The sequence below is a fragment of the Thalassophryne amazonica genome, chromosome 6 (assembly GCF_902500255.1).
Source record: "Thalassophryne amazonica chromosome 6, fThaAma1.1, whole genome shotgun sequence".
NCBI classification, from domain to species: Eukaryota; Metazoa; Chordata; class Actinopteri; order Batrachoidiformes; family Batrachoididae; genus Thalassophryne; species Thalassophryne amazonica.
In genome coordinates, this window is record NC_047108.1 from 97,956,216 (window position 1) to 97,974,085 (window position 17,870).

A 17,870-nucleotide genomic window follows, 5' to 3' on the forward strand; every position below is an offset into this window, starting at 1 on the left:
AACAACAGTCCCCCCCACCACCACCACCAACACCCGAAGACACAGGGAGGTGACCCAACATAACTCCAATATAGCAGCGCTCAGCCGGGCACTCGTAAGTATCCCCACACCTGCCCAGTACCTCACCCCTTGGTCAATTCCAGAGAAGAATAAGGTCCAACCCCTATCAAGGAGAGTGGTTCCAGAGCCGAGGCTGTGCATGGAGGCGAGACCCACCAGATCTAACTGGTATCGCTCCACCTTCCGCACAAGCTCCGGCTCCTGCCCCCACAGTGAGGTGACATTCCACACCCCCCAGAGCTAGCCCTTGCCGCCCGGGTCTGGTCCGCTGATGCCCCCGACTCTCACTGCCACCCAAAGGACAGTGCAGCTGACACCTGCGGTTCCCCCTGCAGGTGGTGAGCCCACAGGGTGGAGATGGAAAATTCATGTTGCTTTTTCGGGCTGTGCCCGACTGGGCTCCATGGCAACCCCAGCCACCAGGCGCACACTGACGGGCCCTACATCCAGGCCTGGCTCCAGATGAGGGCCCCGGGCTTCCTGCAGGCCGGGTCACGTTTCCTCTGCCTCGTTCTTTCATGGTGTCTTGTGAACCATTCTTAGTCTGGCCTCTCGCCTGAGACCAATTTGCCATGGGAGACGCTACCAGGAGCACAATGCTGCGGACAACACAGGTCTCAGGTTTATAGCAGCTCACAAACCTCTCCACCACGATAAGGTGATGGTTCCCGGAGATGGAACCTTATCACTTTAACCAGAGTGTTGCAGGCATCCATTTCAAAATTAGCAAATATTTGCACAAAAACAATAAAGTTTATCAGTTTGAACATTAATTATCTTGTCTTTGTGGTGTATTCAATTGAATATAGGTTGAAGAGGATTTGCAAATCATTGTATTCTGTTTTTATTTACATTTTACACAACATCCCAACTTCATTGGAATTGGGGTTGTAGTTTACAATCAACCTAAAAAAGGTTTGACAAAATTTTGCAGTTGATCACCAATACTTTAGCCAATTCTTTTCTTATGTCAGAGTTGGCATTCTAACTGAGACATGTTGTTTGATAAAACTGATTATGTGTAGTAGTTGAGAATTGAGTTGAAAAGTTTTGTTGACAAAGTGTGTGTACACTTATGCTCATAACTACACGTTTCCTACCACACATGCATTCAGACTTGCACTTACGCTGCACATTTATTTTCCTTCATACTCTTTCATACACATATTTTCAGTAATGCAAACGTTTCTACTTTCATTTGCAGAAACAAATGTTGGAGAATCTGAGCAGGTGAGAGTCTATGACTTAAGGCCTGCACAGGCCTTCAAATCTTTAATTATACTCCATTTGCACAAAATAGTACAAGATGATCTGAGACCATAATTTGCCTCAAGTTATGGGATCACCAACATCCCACCGTGATCCGCCCCTCTGTTTCTGTCAGCATGTCTCTGTTGGCAGATTTTTTCTAAATGATTGTGACAGAAAACAAACTGACAGTCAACACATTGAGCTATCATTCTCTCATAAACCATATTTATCAGCTGGCTGCACTCATTGGTCCAAGGCTGCAGGCAGATGACAGGTCTGGTTCCCTGGGTAGAAATCTGGATAATGTTCTGTTTGCTTGTATAAACAGACACAAAACTACACCTGCCGAGGCCTTTAGTGAGCTCAGTAATTTCCCCTGGACACAATACCTGCAGTACTTGGTGAGATGGAAACATGCTCACAGCAGACCAAAATGAAAGTAACTGTGTTAAAAAAGACAGGGACACTCTAAAGCCTGCAGAGCCTCCAAGCTTCATTACAGCAACCTGGGTCTGTCCTTGGTTTAAGTCACTCAGGGTCACATTAGAAGTTACATATTCTAACCCCACATTTTACTTCCTATTCAAGTCCAGTTGTAACCATTGGCTTCTTTGGCACCATGTAGCTGCTGTTAATAATCAAAGAATGAGCAGCCTTGATTGTGACCTTACAGGTCACTCAAGGGCAAATCACAAGTCGCATATTATCACCCCCACATTTGACTTCCTATCCATTTCTAATACAACCCCTGGCAAAAATTATGGAATCACCGGCCTCGGAGGATGTTCATTCTGTTGTTTAATTTTGTAGAAAAAAAGCAGATCACAGACATGACACAAAACTAAAGCCATTTCAAATGGCAACTTTTTGGCTTTAAGAAACACTATAAGAAATCAAGAAAAAAAGATTGTGGCAGTCAGTAACGGTTACTTTTTTAGACCAAGCAGAGGAAAAAAATATGGACTCACTCAATTCTGAGGAATAAATTATGGAATCACCCTGTAAATTTCCATCCCCAAAACTAACACCTGCATCAAATCACATCTGCTCGTTGACATTAACCCTATGTCATGAAATTGACCCTATGTGTCTTTTTGCAAGGAATGTTTTCACAGTTTTTGCTCTATGGCAAGATGCATTATCTTCTTGAAAAATGATTTCATCATCCTTAAACATCAGAAAAGTGTCCAAAATATCAACGTAAACGTGTGCATTTATTGATGATGTAATGACAGCCATCTCCCCAGTGCCTTTACCTGACATGCAGCCCCATATCATCAATGACTGTGGAAATTTACATGTTGTCTTCAGGCAGTCATCTTTATAAATCTCATTGGAACGGCACCAAACAAAAGTTCCAGCATCATCACCTTGCCCAATGCAGATTCGAGATTCATCACTGAATATGACTTTCATCCAGTCATCCACAGTCCACGATTGCTTTTCTTTAGCCCATTGTAACCTTGTTTTTTTCTGTTTAGGTGTTAATGATGGCTTTCGTTTAGCTTTTCTGTATGTAAATCCCATTTCCTTTAGGCGGTTTCTTACAGTTCGGTCACAGACGTTGACTCCAGTTTCCTCCCATTCGTTCCTCATTTGTTTTGTTGTGCATTTTCGATTTTTGAGACATATTGCTTTAAGTTTTCTGTCTTGACACTTTGATGTCTTCCTTGGTCTACCAGTATGTTTGCCTTTAACAACCTTCCCATGTTGTTTGTATTTGGTCCAGAGTTTAGACACAGCTGACTGTGAACAACCAACATCTTTTGCAACATTGCGTGATGATTTACCCTCTTTTAAGAGTTTGATAATCCTCTCCTTTGTTTCAACTGACATCTCTCGTGTTGGAGCCATGATTCATGTCAGTCCACTTGGTGCAACAGCTCTCCAAGGTGTGATCACTCCTTTTTAGATGCAGACTAACAAGCAGATGTGATTTGATGCAGGTGTTAGTTTTGGGGATGAAAATTTACAGGGTGATTCCATAATTTATTCCTCAGAATTGAGTGAGTCCATATTTTTTTCCTCTGCTTGGTCTAAAAAAGTAACCGTTACTGACTGCCACAATCTTTTTTTCTTGATTTCTTATAGTGTTTCTTAAAGCCAGAAAGTTGCCATTTGAAATGACTTTAGTTTTGTGTCATGTCTGTGATCTGCTTTTTTTCTACAACATTAAACAACTGAATGAACATCCTCCGAGGCCGGTGATTCCATAATTTTTGCCAGGGGTTGTAGTAACCATGCACCTATCTACACAGTAAATTTGCTGAGTAAAATATACTTTGCCGGGATAACATTTAGTCGCAGTCTAATGAGAGTAAAATACACTCTATTATAGAGTGAAATCAGTTCTACCATCTTGTCAAATCAAGTGTTTCTACTCCAATAAGAGCTGATTTGACACTGTGATAGAGTTGATTTAGCACTGTGAAGGAGTATGTTTAACTCTATTTGGAATGGGACCAAATGTTATCCCAGCAGAGTAAATTTTACTCTGCAAAATTTACTGTGTGGCATTGCTTTATGAGTACAAATGGTTCAAGCTTGAGCAAACTTGATTGTGACATTCAAGGGTACTCAAGGTCAGTCATAGTGGTATATTTTGAAAGGCCGCATAAGATTTCCTATTACTGGGTAGTAGTAACCAACCTTGAGGTTTTTTTTTTTTACCTTCAAGGGCACTCAAGGTCAAATGCAGTAAGAATATTAAAATACTGCATACAACTTCCTATCATTGAGTAATAGTAACCAATGATAGCATGCATGGTAATAAGTGACATTTTATTGGCCTTAAGTGACCTTGAATGTGGCATTCAAAGGCACCCAAGGTCAATTGCAGTAATATATTTTGAAAGGCCACATATGACTATCACTGGATAGTCATATGTGGATATCACTGGATAGGAAATGCTCACATTGTCAGTATAGACAATGGCTCATTAATGAGTCTTTCATTGGATTCAGGTGTGTTGGAGCAGGGAGACAGGAATTGTCAGGAATGTGGCTCTCGAGGACCGAACTTGGCCACCCCTGGTATAGACAATGTGGGCACTGAGGTGGTCTCCACATACAAGTACCTCGGCGTCCACATTGACAATAGATTGGACTGGTCGGTGCAGGTAAATGCAGCGTATAAAAGGGGACAAAGTAGATTGTTCTTCCTCAGAAGACTGAAATCAGTTGATGTTTGTAGCGATATGCTTTTCCTTTTTTATGAATCTGTTGTGGTCAGCGCTCTGTTATTTGCTGTTGTGTGTTGGGGGAACAGCTTGTCTGTTAGGGACAGTAACAGACTGGACAAATTTGTCAGGAAGTGTGTGTCAGTGATGGGAGGGAGGCGGCCTCTGTGGGTGAACTGCTGGAGTGTAGGTTGAGGTGTATTATGAATTCTGTTATTAACAGCAAATCTCATCCTCTACACGACACTGTGGTCGCTCAGAAAAGCAACCGCAGTGACAGATTCCTCTCCATGAGATGCAGGACTGAGAGGTATAAAAGATTGTTTAACGCTTCTTGTTAATGTAGTTTTACTTCCATGTGTTTTTATATTTGTCTTATTTATTGGGATTTTATTGTATGGATGAATTGTGTATGTATGTTTGCTCTCGGGCAGATGAATTTCCCCTTACAGGGGATGAATAAAGTATTTATCTATCTATCTATCTATCTGGATAGTAGCAGCCATGGGCCTGTCTAGCACCATTTAGACACCACAAACAAACAAATCTTGAGTGACCTTGAGTTTATGCAAGATCAAATACAATGGTATATTTTGAAAATTACATATGACTTTGTATTCATGTCTAATAGTAACCATGGGTCCATCATTTTCTGATACAAGAGATAGAAGCATTACAAAGTCCCCCACCTCCACCCACCCCCACTCAAGTAATTTACACTTGGCAAAAATGTTGACCATGTGCTGTGACCTTGACCTTCAACCCCTGAACCTGAGAGGTTAATGGGCCTATCCCTATGTGGGACTTAACTAAGGTACAGGTTTTTGGAGATATTTTGTTAATTCACGCACACACGTGCAGGTGAAAACAATAAGCTTTCCAATGAATGTCGGCAGAGTTAATGATGGTAAACCAGACCGAAACCTGCTGAGACAGTCTACTATCATCAGTCTGAGGTCAGTTGTTGACACACCACACAGGCCATATTTTAGCTTCTGATGTCTTGATATCATCACCGTGCTGCGTGGCAACTGGTGACTAAAAGATTATCTGAGCTCACCAGTGAGGATTGACCTGTGTGAACTCTGTGAGTACACTGTAAGAGTGAATTATGTCTTACGTCTTCATGCACATCTTTCCTCTGGGACTCCAGGCCTTTGAACACCATGTGATGAGTTTTATTTGTGTCTGTTGGCTCAGAATAAGAAAGCAACTCACTGGCAAGCTTCTGTTTGTTCTCAACAAAGAAGTACATCAACAGATAACCAGAAAATAACAATTGATTCAGCATTAATGCTGTTTATTCTTTTGTTTTACAGCACGACAGACTGTCAAGGTAAGATTTCAACACTGTGTTGTCCCCTCTGCTATATTTCCTTAAATAACACACACTCATTGTGTCCTGAATATAAGACGTGTTGTCTCCAGGTTGGATTCTGGCAGCGACAGTGCCACAGAGAAACCACTGGGCCGCACCAGCTCCTACACACGAAGAGAGATGAGGCTGGCTGCTCTCAACAGACAGGAGCCAGACGGCATGTCCAAAGACTACAAAAAGGTCAAGACCTCTTGTTTAACAAGCGCATGATTCATCTGGTGCAGAGGTCTAACTTCAAATGACCACGCAGGTTCATGGAGATCAATATTGTCTCTTACAGAATCTTCCAAGGTGCCTTTCTAGCAACTTATTATCTACTATCCCGGCTCCATGGTTTGCTTGTCTTTGATTGTTTGTGTCCAGGTATTGCTAGGGTGAGATCTGCTGAGTGAAGGCACCTGGGTCCACTACTTATGTTTAAATAGAAAAGGAGCAGTTGTACCCTTAATGTCGATATTATGAGTCATACTAATATATTTTAGAAGGAAATGTGTAGATGGGACAATACCAGAATACTTTTTTTAATTAAAGCTTTTTTTTTCTCCTCTACACTCTGAGTCCATAGAAAGTAGGCAGGTAGTTCTCCCTCACCTCCCTTTCAGCCAGTCACCCCCTCTGCATCTGCACTGTAAGTGAATACATAGTGGACAAACCCTGTGTAACCCACGGGTTTTTTAATGGAGGAAGAGCTGATACGAAGCCCATATGTGGGCATCACCATGTTGGGAGCACTGGCGGCGCTTATTCTGCCTAACTAACTAAGCTAACGGGCTAACCTCGGGTTTGGGTGTTTATTACATCACATTTTTGGTGAGTGCACAGTGGTTTTCATAACAGTTTGCTTTGATGCGGACATTAAAAGTTATGAGCCGCTTAGTTTTTCAATACTGGATCAAGCTGCTGATAGCTGTTAAAAGTGCTAACACTTTTAAAATCCAACATTAAATCAGTTGAGAATTTGCAAAAAAATGTCTTCAATGATCCGATAGAACATTTCAAACACAACAAGCCAGATTGTTCTGGGTATTTGGCATAAAATCCTCCAAACAACAGACACAGCCTGCCATAACAGCTAGCAGAAGCATGGAGCTGCGTCTGAGCTACCGACGCTTTGAAGGTCAGCAGCTGTCACTCAAACAACCAAACCTCTAATAGTAAACAAGTTAGGAAAAACATTCACCCCCTGTGCAAACGACAAAAACTTTTTTTTTTTTTTTTTTTTTACAAAAATGTTTATTTATGCTATAAAGTTGGACATTTTAACATGGATTTGAATGAGAACCTGCTCATTTTTGGAGCCAGTCAAAGAACTGTGGCTTTTCTTTTTCTGGGTGAACTTCATCTGAGACTATTGAAGCTTACTGCTTGATGTGCCAACCTGGTCTCACGGAAAGTATACATTAATCTATAGCTTTGTGATATTGTGACGAAAAAGGCCTCATTTTCATCACAGCAGCACAAATTCATTTTCATTCATTCCGTGATGGCTGCACGAAATTAAAAGTGAAGCGGGGGGTGGTGGTTATGGTTAGGGTGGAGGGAAGGAGTAGTATTAGGTTATGGTTAAGGTTAGGGTTGGGGGTATGAGTAGGGTTAGTAATAGTGAGTTAAAAAAAAAAAAAAAACCCCGTCACAAAAATTTGACTCATTTCATGAACGGCACACACCAAAAAAAAAAGTCAGACTGGGCTGGATGTGCCCACAGGCCTCTTTCTCACACAACTTTTCAGCAACACAGGGCAGAAATAACGGTAGTTGGTAAGGTGGAAGAGCTAGTTTTTAAGAAAAAACAATAACAGTGCTTCTGTAATTTGAAGATTCAGATTTAAGATTTCAGATGAGGAGCAAAGCAAAGTTATCTGCAAAAGCTGCCACAAGCAAACTGTATCAAAAGATGGAACCACTTCCAATCTATTCCATCATCTACAGCAGCACCACAAACTGTTTTATGAAGAGAGTGGAATCGGTGTGTATCTGCAGTGTCCACGTCATCGCAGCTGGTCGAGTCTGCCCCAAAATAAAGCTTGTTGCAAGCTTTGTTTGGTAGTGCTGTTTTTCTGATGCATTCATTATCACTTAAAAATCCTCCCCTCTCTCTCTCTCTCTCTCTCTCTCTCTATTTCTCTTTCTCTCATCAAAATAAAAGTGGTGGCCTTCCACATCTCTAAAGAGATGTTCCCTATTGCAACACTGGCTTTAAAAAGTTACTAAAAAGAACTGGCTCACTCTTGTTGTTTGCATTTTTTCCTGATGTCATCAAATTTGGCCATCAGGTATTGTGAAGACTTTGTGCCTGTCTGTCCATCTGTCTGTCTGTGCTCAACTTAAGTCTAGTCCTATTACTGTCAGAGTCTTCAAATTCACAGGTAACATTTTTGGGACACAGAACTTGATGTATTTTAAGAGGTTAAAAGTCACATTCTGTTCCTATTTTTGTGGTATGCTTGCATGGACATTAGCGTGGTGATGTCATTTTCTGCTGTCACTAGCTGCTAACTTTGCTTCATTTTTGGCTAAATATAACACCCTTCTCATATATTATGTACAAACTAGTGATAAAACCACTAATAAACACATCTAAAAACTGAAAGCGCTGTTTTTGTAACCTCATAACACCTCTGGAGTGATTTACAAGACATTTTGCGGACATCAGTGTACATGCTAATGTCCGCTAACTCAAAGCTAACTTCCACTCTTGTCAAAAGCTCATGTACACATACACATACGCCCTCTCGCAGATACCGTTAAAATGTAAATATTGTTTATGATTGATTGATTGATTGATTGATTGATTGATAGAGGGGTTTTATTGAACATGTACATATTGCACGTGAGACAATAGGATCTTAATAACTAATTAAACAGCTGCATTTGATATTTGCACAGCTGTGCTTTGTTGAGCAGGAAAGAAAAACCTGGAAGGCTTCTCATTTTTATTAGTTTTTAAATGAAAGTGCTTATGACATCATACATGTGTTATTGAGTTCAAACAAAATATTTATCTCTTTTTGAATAAAATATTGATATATATTGTGTATCACCATTTAGCCTAAAATTACAGGGTCATGATATTTGGTCCATATGGCCCAGCCATAGTTTGAATTAATCTCTCCAGTGCATTTAATTATTCAGTTGTTGTGTCTTCAAACCATACATAACAAATAAACACAGTCATCTGTAAAACTGTGGAAATCTGTGAATGTTTAACATGAAATCCTAACTTAATTTATCTTTAAATGTTAAATGTTTGTGGCCACATAAACAACATTTGTGTGATGTTATCACTTTGTTGTTTTATTGATTAAAGAATTACTTTCAACTCTGTACTTTCAACTATGTTATTCTTGCAGTAAACCTTCCTCCTCTCTGCTCTTTTCAGATGTATGAGGAAGCTTTGCATGAGAACGAGAAGCTCAAGTCCAGGCTGCAGGACAGCAAACAAGAACTGGTCAACATCAGATCTCAGCTGGAAAAAGTCGCTCAGGTGAACCTTCTGCATCAATGTAGAGCTGAAGGTCACAGCACATGTAAATATAAAGTTATACTCAACACATGTCCACCAGAGCTGTTAACTGTGAACTGAATGTTCATTTCACTGCCATCTCCAATGTTTCCAATCAGTCTCACAAAAACAGACTATATGTAAGTTTTGTTTGTTTGTTTAGATCAGCTGCACATTTTAAGTAAAAAAACACGCCGAGCTGATGCTCGGCCACGTGGCCTCACTGGAAGAAGATGCCCCACGTCAACTCGGTGTGGCCCAAATTGCCACACATCTTCCCTCTTTGCCGTCAGCCATTTGTGGCTTTTTTGTTAATTCAACACATTTAATGAGTGAGAGACGATACTCTGATGGACTGTTCAACATCAGAATCAGTGCACGAGAAGACAAATAGAAGTGACAAAACAAAGCACACAACTTAGTCAAGATGGCATGCACCATATCAAGAGTTTGACAGATTTGCAAAAGCTGTCAAGGGCCGCCAAGGCTGCCAGTGATGAGCAGCTTCTGGTTACTCTTTCTGAGCGATCTACACAGGCTAGCGCCATCTACTGGTATGGCGAGTTTGCATCTGCACAAAGGGTACATGCTAGAAGATCATCTGTAGTCTCCAGTGTGTTCAAATGCAAAGATTCAGACAACAAGGGCTGGATGGTCGCAAACCCATGGTTGGTTGGAGACTCAGCGAGTTGACCTCAGGCTCTCTGGTGTGTCACATCCTTTAGAATGGGCTTTAATTGTGACCTGTCTAAGGCACATATGTACAATAATCATGCTGCTGAACCAGCATCTACATATGGCACACCAGCCCATGACCATCGCATCCAGCTTCAACATCTAACAAAGAGGACTGACTGCACATTTTAGAGCAGTCTTTTATTGTGACCACTCCAAAGAACATCTGTGTAATAATTATGATGTTTAATCAATCAATCAATCAATCAATCAATTTTTTTTTTATATAGCGCCAAATCACAACAAACAGTTGCCCCAAGGCGCTTTATATTGTAAGGCAAGGCCATACAATAATGATGTAAAACCCCAACGGTCAAAACGACCCCCTGTGAGCAAGCACTTGGCTACAGTGGGAAGGAAAAACTCCCTTTTAACAGGAAGAACCTCCAGCAGAACCAGGCTCAGGGAGGGGCAGTCTTCTGCTGGGACTGGTTGGGGCTGAGGGAGGAGAACCAGGAAAAAGACATGCTGTGGAGGGGAGCAGAGATCGATCACTAATGATTAAATGCAGAGTGGTGCATACAGAGCAAAAAGAGAAAGAAACAGTGCATCATGGGAACCCCCCAGCAGTCTACGTCTATAGCAGCATAACTAAGGGATGGTTCAGGGTCACCTGATCCAGCCCTAACTATAAGCTTTAGCAAAAAGGAAAGTTTTAAGCCTAATCTTAAAAGTAGAGAGGGTGTCTGTCTCCCTGATCTGAATGGGAGCTGGTTCCACAGGAGAGGAGCCTGAAAGCTGAAGTTTAATGATGTTACTGATGTTTAATCAGTATATAGAGCAGGTAACTCTGGAGATAAGGAGTTGGACTGCCATATGTAGACCTGTGTTTGAGGTCCTGGTCATCCTGCTGTTTATGTCCTTGGAAAAGACACTTCATCAACATTATCCCAGTCGACCCAGCGGTACATGGGTACAGGCCTTGGTTGGGAAAGTTGCCTGTATTGGAGTGGTCTCCCATCCAGGGGGAGTCGTAGACTTTCATCTGTCTCAAGCTATTGAATCCGGTGTTAAGCTCTGGTACCAATGAGCCTCAGGGCATATATGACATCTATAGGACTTCTTATTAACCAGCATCCCGATAAACCACACCAACCAAGTGAGTGGATATCTCGGAAAAGGTGAAGAGTTCGCTAACACTGATTTTAACAATTTTTTTGAACAAAATTCAATGAAAATAAACATTTGTGTTGCACAGAAGATTTAGAGTGTTTCCTTCCACTCATGGAAAATGGGAGCAAAAACAAAAGGAGCTGCATTCATATATTTGCTGAGAATACTTATACTAATACATAAATGTTATTCTTTCAGTATATTTGCCAGATGTTTAAAATAACACAATTTGACTTCTAGAAACACAACAGGATATCAGAGAGATCAACAGTACTTGAATCTGAGAAAAAGGTAACATATTTTGGAATGATCTTCATTTAGGGAATAACCCTGTTGTGTCTGATGATTTGCGAACGTTCATGCTGGAATTTAGGGTTGCAAATTGAGTTTTACCGGATATTTGCGATCATAATCCATCATGAACGTCCGCAAATCATCAGACACAACAGGGTTATGCCCATTCTAATCCAATTCCATCATTTGCACGGTTTATTGTTCTGTAAGTATTTTGGTCGGCGAATCGTTGTGAAAGGGTGTGGTCTGCTCTTGAAAGTTTACCATACCAACAGTGTCTTCATGCCAAGCTGGAAATTCTGTGAGCAGACCCACAAATTTCTCCATCTCATCACCTGCACTGAGTTAAATCCACCAATCAATCCAGTTAAATCTATTAAATCCACGCATTTCGGCATCGTCGTTGCTCCACTAGTTTCTGTCAGCACCACTGTTGACACCTGTGGTCTGAAATCTCACACGATTAACCGATCAGATTTGAGGAACAAATGTAATTGGATTAGAATATGGTTTTTCATGCTCCTTCACCCTTGCACATATGCATGATTATCCATTAGTTTTTGTTTGTTTACTGTCTTTTCTTTACGGCTTCATGTTTCATCTTCACTTGCAGGAAAACAAGCTCTTGAGAAAGAGTGTCAGACATGGAGGAGGAACTAAAGGTCTGTCAAACGCACTAACACAATGTGCATCTACTTTAAAGCTGCCGTTCGTTCGTGTCTCTGATTTTTGTTTCTAACATTAAAACGCAGTCTGACATTCTGCAGCCAAGCCAGTGTCACTCATGCCAAATCAAGCACGCCTGATGCTTTTTTATTATTGCAGTAGTAAAGGCACATGGAGCACGCCCGCAGGGCTGTGGATACCAGGGGGAGAGGGAAGGTTAATGCTTCATGCTCGTTCCCCTGCAGCCTTCTGCTGCTCCGCTTTCTGCCAGCTGAGGAGGAGCTCCCCTGCTCCACTTATTCCACTGTTGGGGTGAACATTGTGACCTACTTCCAGGCGAATACCAACTGAGTTCAACTGCAAAAGACCTGCTTTTGCATGACATTCAAGCACCGTCTTGTGCATTCTGCTTCAGAACAAACAGGCTGAACTGCAGAGACATTTCACGCCAAGCAGAGTGACCACATAGTTAAATATTTATGAAAGTTTCTGTACTGTAATAACAAAGATGAAGGCGTTATAATTAGGGACACATACGGCAATGGATGTCTGACCCCTGATGACCCCTGTTTCCTTCAGCAGGATGCCCCCCTGCGGTTTCGCTGTGGGTACCAGCCCTGATTGCAGGCTGTCTGAGGGGAGGGGGGAGGGGGATGGTGAGTGGCCACTATGACACAGAAGAGTGATTGACACCTGCCTGTCACTTCACATGCATCTGTTCTGTCCGATACTGGGGCATGTACACGCATGTGATTGCACATGTCCACATACAGCACACGTGGCCATTTACAGCACAGGGTGTCACACCCTGTGCTGTAAATGGGACATTAATGGGACAAGCTGGGTTTTTTTTTTTTTGTTTGTTTGTTTGTTTTTGTTTTGGATGCACAGCACCTTATGGAACAAACTCACTTTCCATTTACATTCAGCAGGCTGCAGTGTCTACATAGGGGGATTTTAGCTCCATCTACAGGAAGCAAAGTAATGGCAGCAGCAGTGGACATTTCAGAAAATAAGTAGAATTACAGTGCATTGATTTCCTTCTGAAGGGGTTTTTTTTCCATATGGACACTATGTGGAAATATAGCCTTGTTTCTCTTAAATTAAGAAGAATTATCCCAATCTCTTCTACACTGAGAGATGCACAAATTTAAAGGTGTAGTCTGTGATTTTCGCAAAATTTACTTCACTTCACAAATCTACATGGGCGCAATTTGGTGGGGGATGGGGGGACATGCTCCCCCCCCCACCTTTTCAACCAGGGGGGACAGAATATGGTATGGTATGTCCCCCCACCCACACCTTCTGCCATATACGAGGTCTATTAGAAAAGTATCCGACCTTATTATTTTTTTCAAAAACCATATGGGATTTGAATTACGTGTGATTACATCAGACATGCTTGAACCCTCGTGGGCCTGCGAGAGTTTTTTTCACGCCTGTCGGTTACGTCATTCGCCTGTGGGCAGTCTTTGAGTGAGGAGTGGCCCACCCTCTCGTCATTTTTTTCATTGTTTAGGAATGGCTCAGAGACTGCTGCTTTGTTTGATCAAAATTTTTTTCAAAACTCTAAGGCACAACTGAGTGGACACCATTCGATAAATTCAAACGGCTGATGAGAGATTTTGGTCTGGTAGTGTCGCCGTAAGGACGGCCCATGGTGCCTGACGGCGATCTGCGCTTTGAGGCCGCAGCGTCTCACCGTTTCAAGTTGAAAACTTCCACATTTCAGGCTCTGTTGACCCAGGAAGTCGTCAGAGAACAGAGAACTTTCAGAAGAAGTCGGCATGAGGAGTTTATTCGGACATTCCATTGTTAACGGACATTCTGTAATGAAAGAACGTGCCGGACAGAGTCGCATGTCGGGCCGGACCTGACCGCTGGGGGGTCGCGACAGGAAAAACACCTCCGTTGGAAACCTTAATGGGCAAGCTGGAACATGCCCAAGCGTTAAACATTTCTCAGTTACTCACTTTGTTGAAAGCCATCCGCCTGAATTTACAAATGGTTTTCAACACGGAGGTGTTTTTCCTGTCGCGGCGCACACAGATTTGCCGAGTCGTCACGGAAACGACTCGACGAATTTGCGCGCACGTCTTTCATTAAAAAATGTCCCCTTAACAGTGGAATGTCCGCATAAAGTCCCCATGCCAGCCTCTTCTGAATCTTCTCTGTTCTCTCACGACGTCCTGGTTGAATTAAGCCTTAAATTAGGATGTTTTCAGGTCAAAACAGGCCAACGACGGTGCCTGGAAGCGCTGCAGGACGTCCCGTTCTGTGGGAAGTCCTTACACTGACAGAAACACCCCATAATCTCTCATCAGCCGTTAAACTTTTCACCGAAAACCAGCTTAATTTCTCGAATAGTATCCACTTGGATATTCCTCACAGGTCCAGAAAAAAAGTTTGATAAACAAACACGCCGGTCTCGAGCAGCGTGTGTGAAACAAAGGAATTCAGCCGAGAGGGCGGGACCACATCTCACTCAAGGCCTTGCCCACAGGGAAATGATGTCACCGACACGCGTGAAAAAACTCATGCATGCGCATGAGGGGTTCAAGCATGATTGGTGGAATCGCACGTCATTCAAATCCATATAGTTAAAAAAAATAAAAGGGTCGGTTTATTGTCTAATAGACCTCGTATGTGTGTACTTGAAACATGCTATGTCAGTCTTATCTGCAAAACCATGTCAGAATAGTATCTTTGTTTCTGCAAGTTTGTATTTTTAGCAGCATTGACTTGTTTACAACACCTGTTCTTGTTTGTCACATTCGGAATTTTCTGGGACTGCATTTGCCCAGATTTGAAACCAAAATAGTTGCCTTTAGGGAGTAGTGTCTACACATAAGTGTCAATGGACCATATGCTAATTTACTAAATTCTGAAAGTTAGAAAAGTTAGAAATCAGAAAAGCTATCTGGGACCTCAGAAAGCCCATCTGCATTATTGCTTGATCAGTCTATGCAAGCAAAAATTATGTTCAGTATGAGTGTTGTCATTAGTGCTACTTTGAGAATTAATTTCATGATAAGTCATTTATCCTAAACTTATGATCTTGAGAAATCTTGAGAAAAAAAAATACAGTATGCGATAGTTAATAATTATTAAGAGCTGTTCTTTCATATTATGAATACATTTTACCATATTGCAGTTTTTTAATGAAAACTTAACCTCTCATTCTTTTTGAGTTCTACATGTGGTGATACCTTGTTTACACCAGGATGTTAATAAAATCATGTTGACTATTCTCAGAATAAAGTACTTATATCCACACTTTCAAATTGTATAAGTCAAATGGTGTCCACTTCACGGTCTTCTCAAAACATTAAAATTACTGTTCTGGGTGCTCAGAATGCATCTGAGCTTATCTAGAAACCGTTGGCCCCAGCCCCCCGGCCTATGGGCTTCGGCCCTGCAGGCCTCGCACTTTGTCCCCCCAATTTCTAGTTCTAAATTGCGCCCTTGCAAATCTAGTTATTAAGAAGTACTACTGTTTCTGTGGTTTATTGCCAAATCACAGCTATTTCTATTGCTAGTGAAGCATTTATTTGAGGGAATTCCATGGTAAACATAGTAACTTTGCACCATGAAGGAGGAAGTGCACGTGTCCATGTGCAAGGTTTCAAGTTTACCTAGACAGGGTGTAAAATGTTCATCTCCCCACTTTCTCATTTTGACAAACCAATAAAATATTGTAAATGTAACAAATGTTAGTTTGACAACCAATGTATTCATTACTTGGTTGAGGTCATGAGATTTACCCATGGATAGTAATTCATGATCATGCTAGCAAGCTAATGCCTAGCTAGTGCTTAGGTAACATTTTAGTGAATCATTAAAGCTAACACCAGTTAGCACTTGAGAAATGACATGCGATTACACTTATTTTATGTTATGTGTCCGAAATATTTCTCACTCTGTCATAAAGATGGATAAACCTGGCATTTTGGGTCAGAAATTTCAAAGAAAAAGTAAACCATTGGACACACTCTGTTTGGCACCTTGTGTAGCAAGGCAGCATGGGAAATATTGCAGTTTGAGGTACCCATACTAACTCAAGTTAACTAAATAACTCAAGTTATCTCTACTTAACAAGATAAGTCTTGGGGCATTAACTCAGTTGAAAGTTGAAATAACTTAGTTGAACCAAGTGAGAGGACCAGTAGTAGCCAGTAAACCAGTATTGATCAGTATGTCTGATATTTATATAGTGTGCATTTGTACAACCCCAATTCCAATGAAGTTGGGACATTGTGTGAAATGTAAATAAAAACAGAATACAATGATTTGCAAATCCTCTTCAACCTATATTCAATTGAATACACCACAAAGACAAGATATTTAATGTTCAAACTGATAAACTTTATTGTTTTTGTGCAAATATTTGCTCATTTTGAAATGGATGCCTGCAACACATTTCAAAAAAGCTGGCACAGTGGTATGTTTACCATAGTGTTACATCACCTTTCCTTCTAACGACACTCAATAAGCATTTGGGAAGTGAGGACACTAATTGTGAGTGTCATGATTGGGTATAAAAGGAGCATCCAAAGGCTCAGCCGTTCACAAGCAAAGATGGGGTGAGGATCACCATTTTGTGAACAACTGTGTGAAAAAATAGTCCAGCAGTTTAAGAACAATGTTTCTCAATGTTCATTGCAAGGATTTAGGGATTCCATCATCTGCAGTCCATAAAATAATCAGAAGATTCAGAGAATATGGAGAACTTTTTATACGTAAGTGGCAAGGCCGAAAACCAACATTGACTGCCCGTGACCTTCGATCCTTCAGGCAGCACTGCATTAAAAACTGACATCATTTTGTAAAAGATCTTACCACGTGGGCTCAGGAACACTTCAGAAAACTATTGTCAGTTAACACAGTTCATCACTACATCTACAAGTGCAAGTTAAAACTCTATCATGCAAAGGAAAAGCCAAACATAAATAATATTCAGAAACGCTGCCGCCTTTTCTGGGCCTGAAGTCATTTGAAATGGACAGACGCAAAGTGGAAAAGTGTGCTGTGGTCTGTTGAGTCCACATTTCAAATTGTTTTTGGAAATCATGGACGCCGTGTCGTCTGGACAAAAGAGGAAAAAGATTGTTACCAGCACAAAGTTCAAAAGCCAGCTTCTGTGATAGTATGGGGGTGTGTTAGTGGCCATGACATGGGCAACTTACACATCTGTGATGGCACCATCAATGCTGAAAGGTACATCCAGGTTTTGGAGCAACACATGCTGCTATGCAAGCAATGTCTTTTTCAGGGACGTCCCTGCTTATTTCAGCAAGACAATGCCAAGCCACATTCTGCATGTGTTACAACAGCATGGCTTCGTAGTACTAGAGTGCGGGTACTAGACTGGCAGTCCAGACCTGTCGCCCATTGAAAATGTGTGGCGCATTATGAAGCGCAAAATACGACAACGGAGACCCCGGACTGTTGAACAATTGAAGTCGTACATTAAGCAAAAATGGGAAAGAATTCCACCAGAAAGCTTCAACAATTAGTGTCCTCAGTTCCCAAACACTTATTGAGTGTTGTTAGAAGGAAAGGTGATGTAACACAGTGGTAAACATACCACTGTCCCAGCTTTTTTGAAATGTGTTGCAGGCATCCATTTCAAAATAAGCAAATATTTGCACAAAAACAATAAAGTTTATCAGTTTGAACATTAATATCTGTC

General features: G+C 41.4%; 1 protein-coding gene across 3 annotated transcripts in view; it reads left to right on the forward strand.

Annotated features, from left to right (window-relative positions):
- Nucleotides 1-17,870, forward strand: part of LOC117512714 (protein phosphatase 1 regulatory subunit 12B) — a 49,411-nt gene that overhangs the window by 16,075 nt on the left and 15,466 nt on the right. For 2 of the 3 annotated variants that reach the window (XM_034172895.1, XM_034172893.1), the window contains exons 2-6: nt 5,810-5,826; nt 5,919-6,048; nt 9,248-9,352; nt 11,459-11,509; nt 12,126-12,174. In XM_034172895.1, coding sequence (XP_034028786.1) covers nt 5,810-5,826; nt 5,919-6,048; nt 9,248-9,352; nt 11,459-11,509; nt 12,126-12,174 — 352 coding nt within the window. Of the gene's footprint in view, nt 1-5,809; nt 5,827-5,918; nt 6,049-9,247; nt 9,353-10,886; nt 10,890-11,458; nt 11,514-11,755; nt 11,771-12,125; nt 12,175-17,870 lie in introns of all 3 variants that reach the window. The other variant, XM_034172896.1, reaches the window with a different exon arrangement.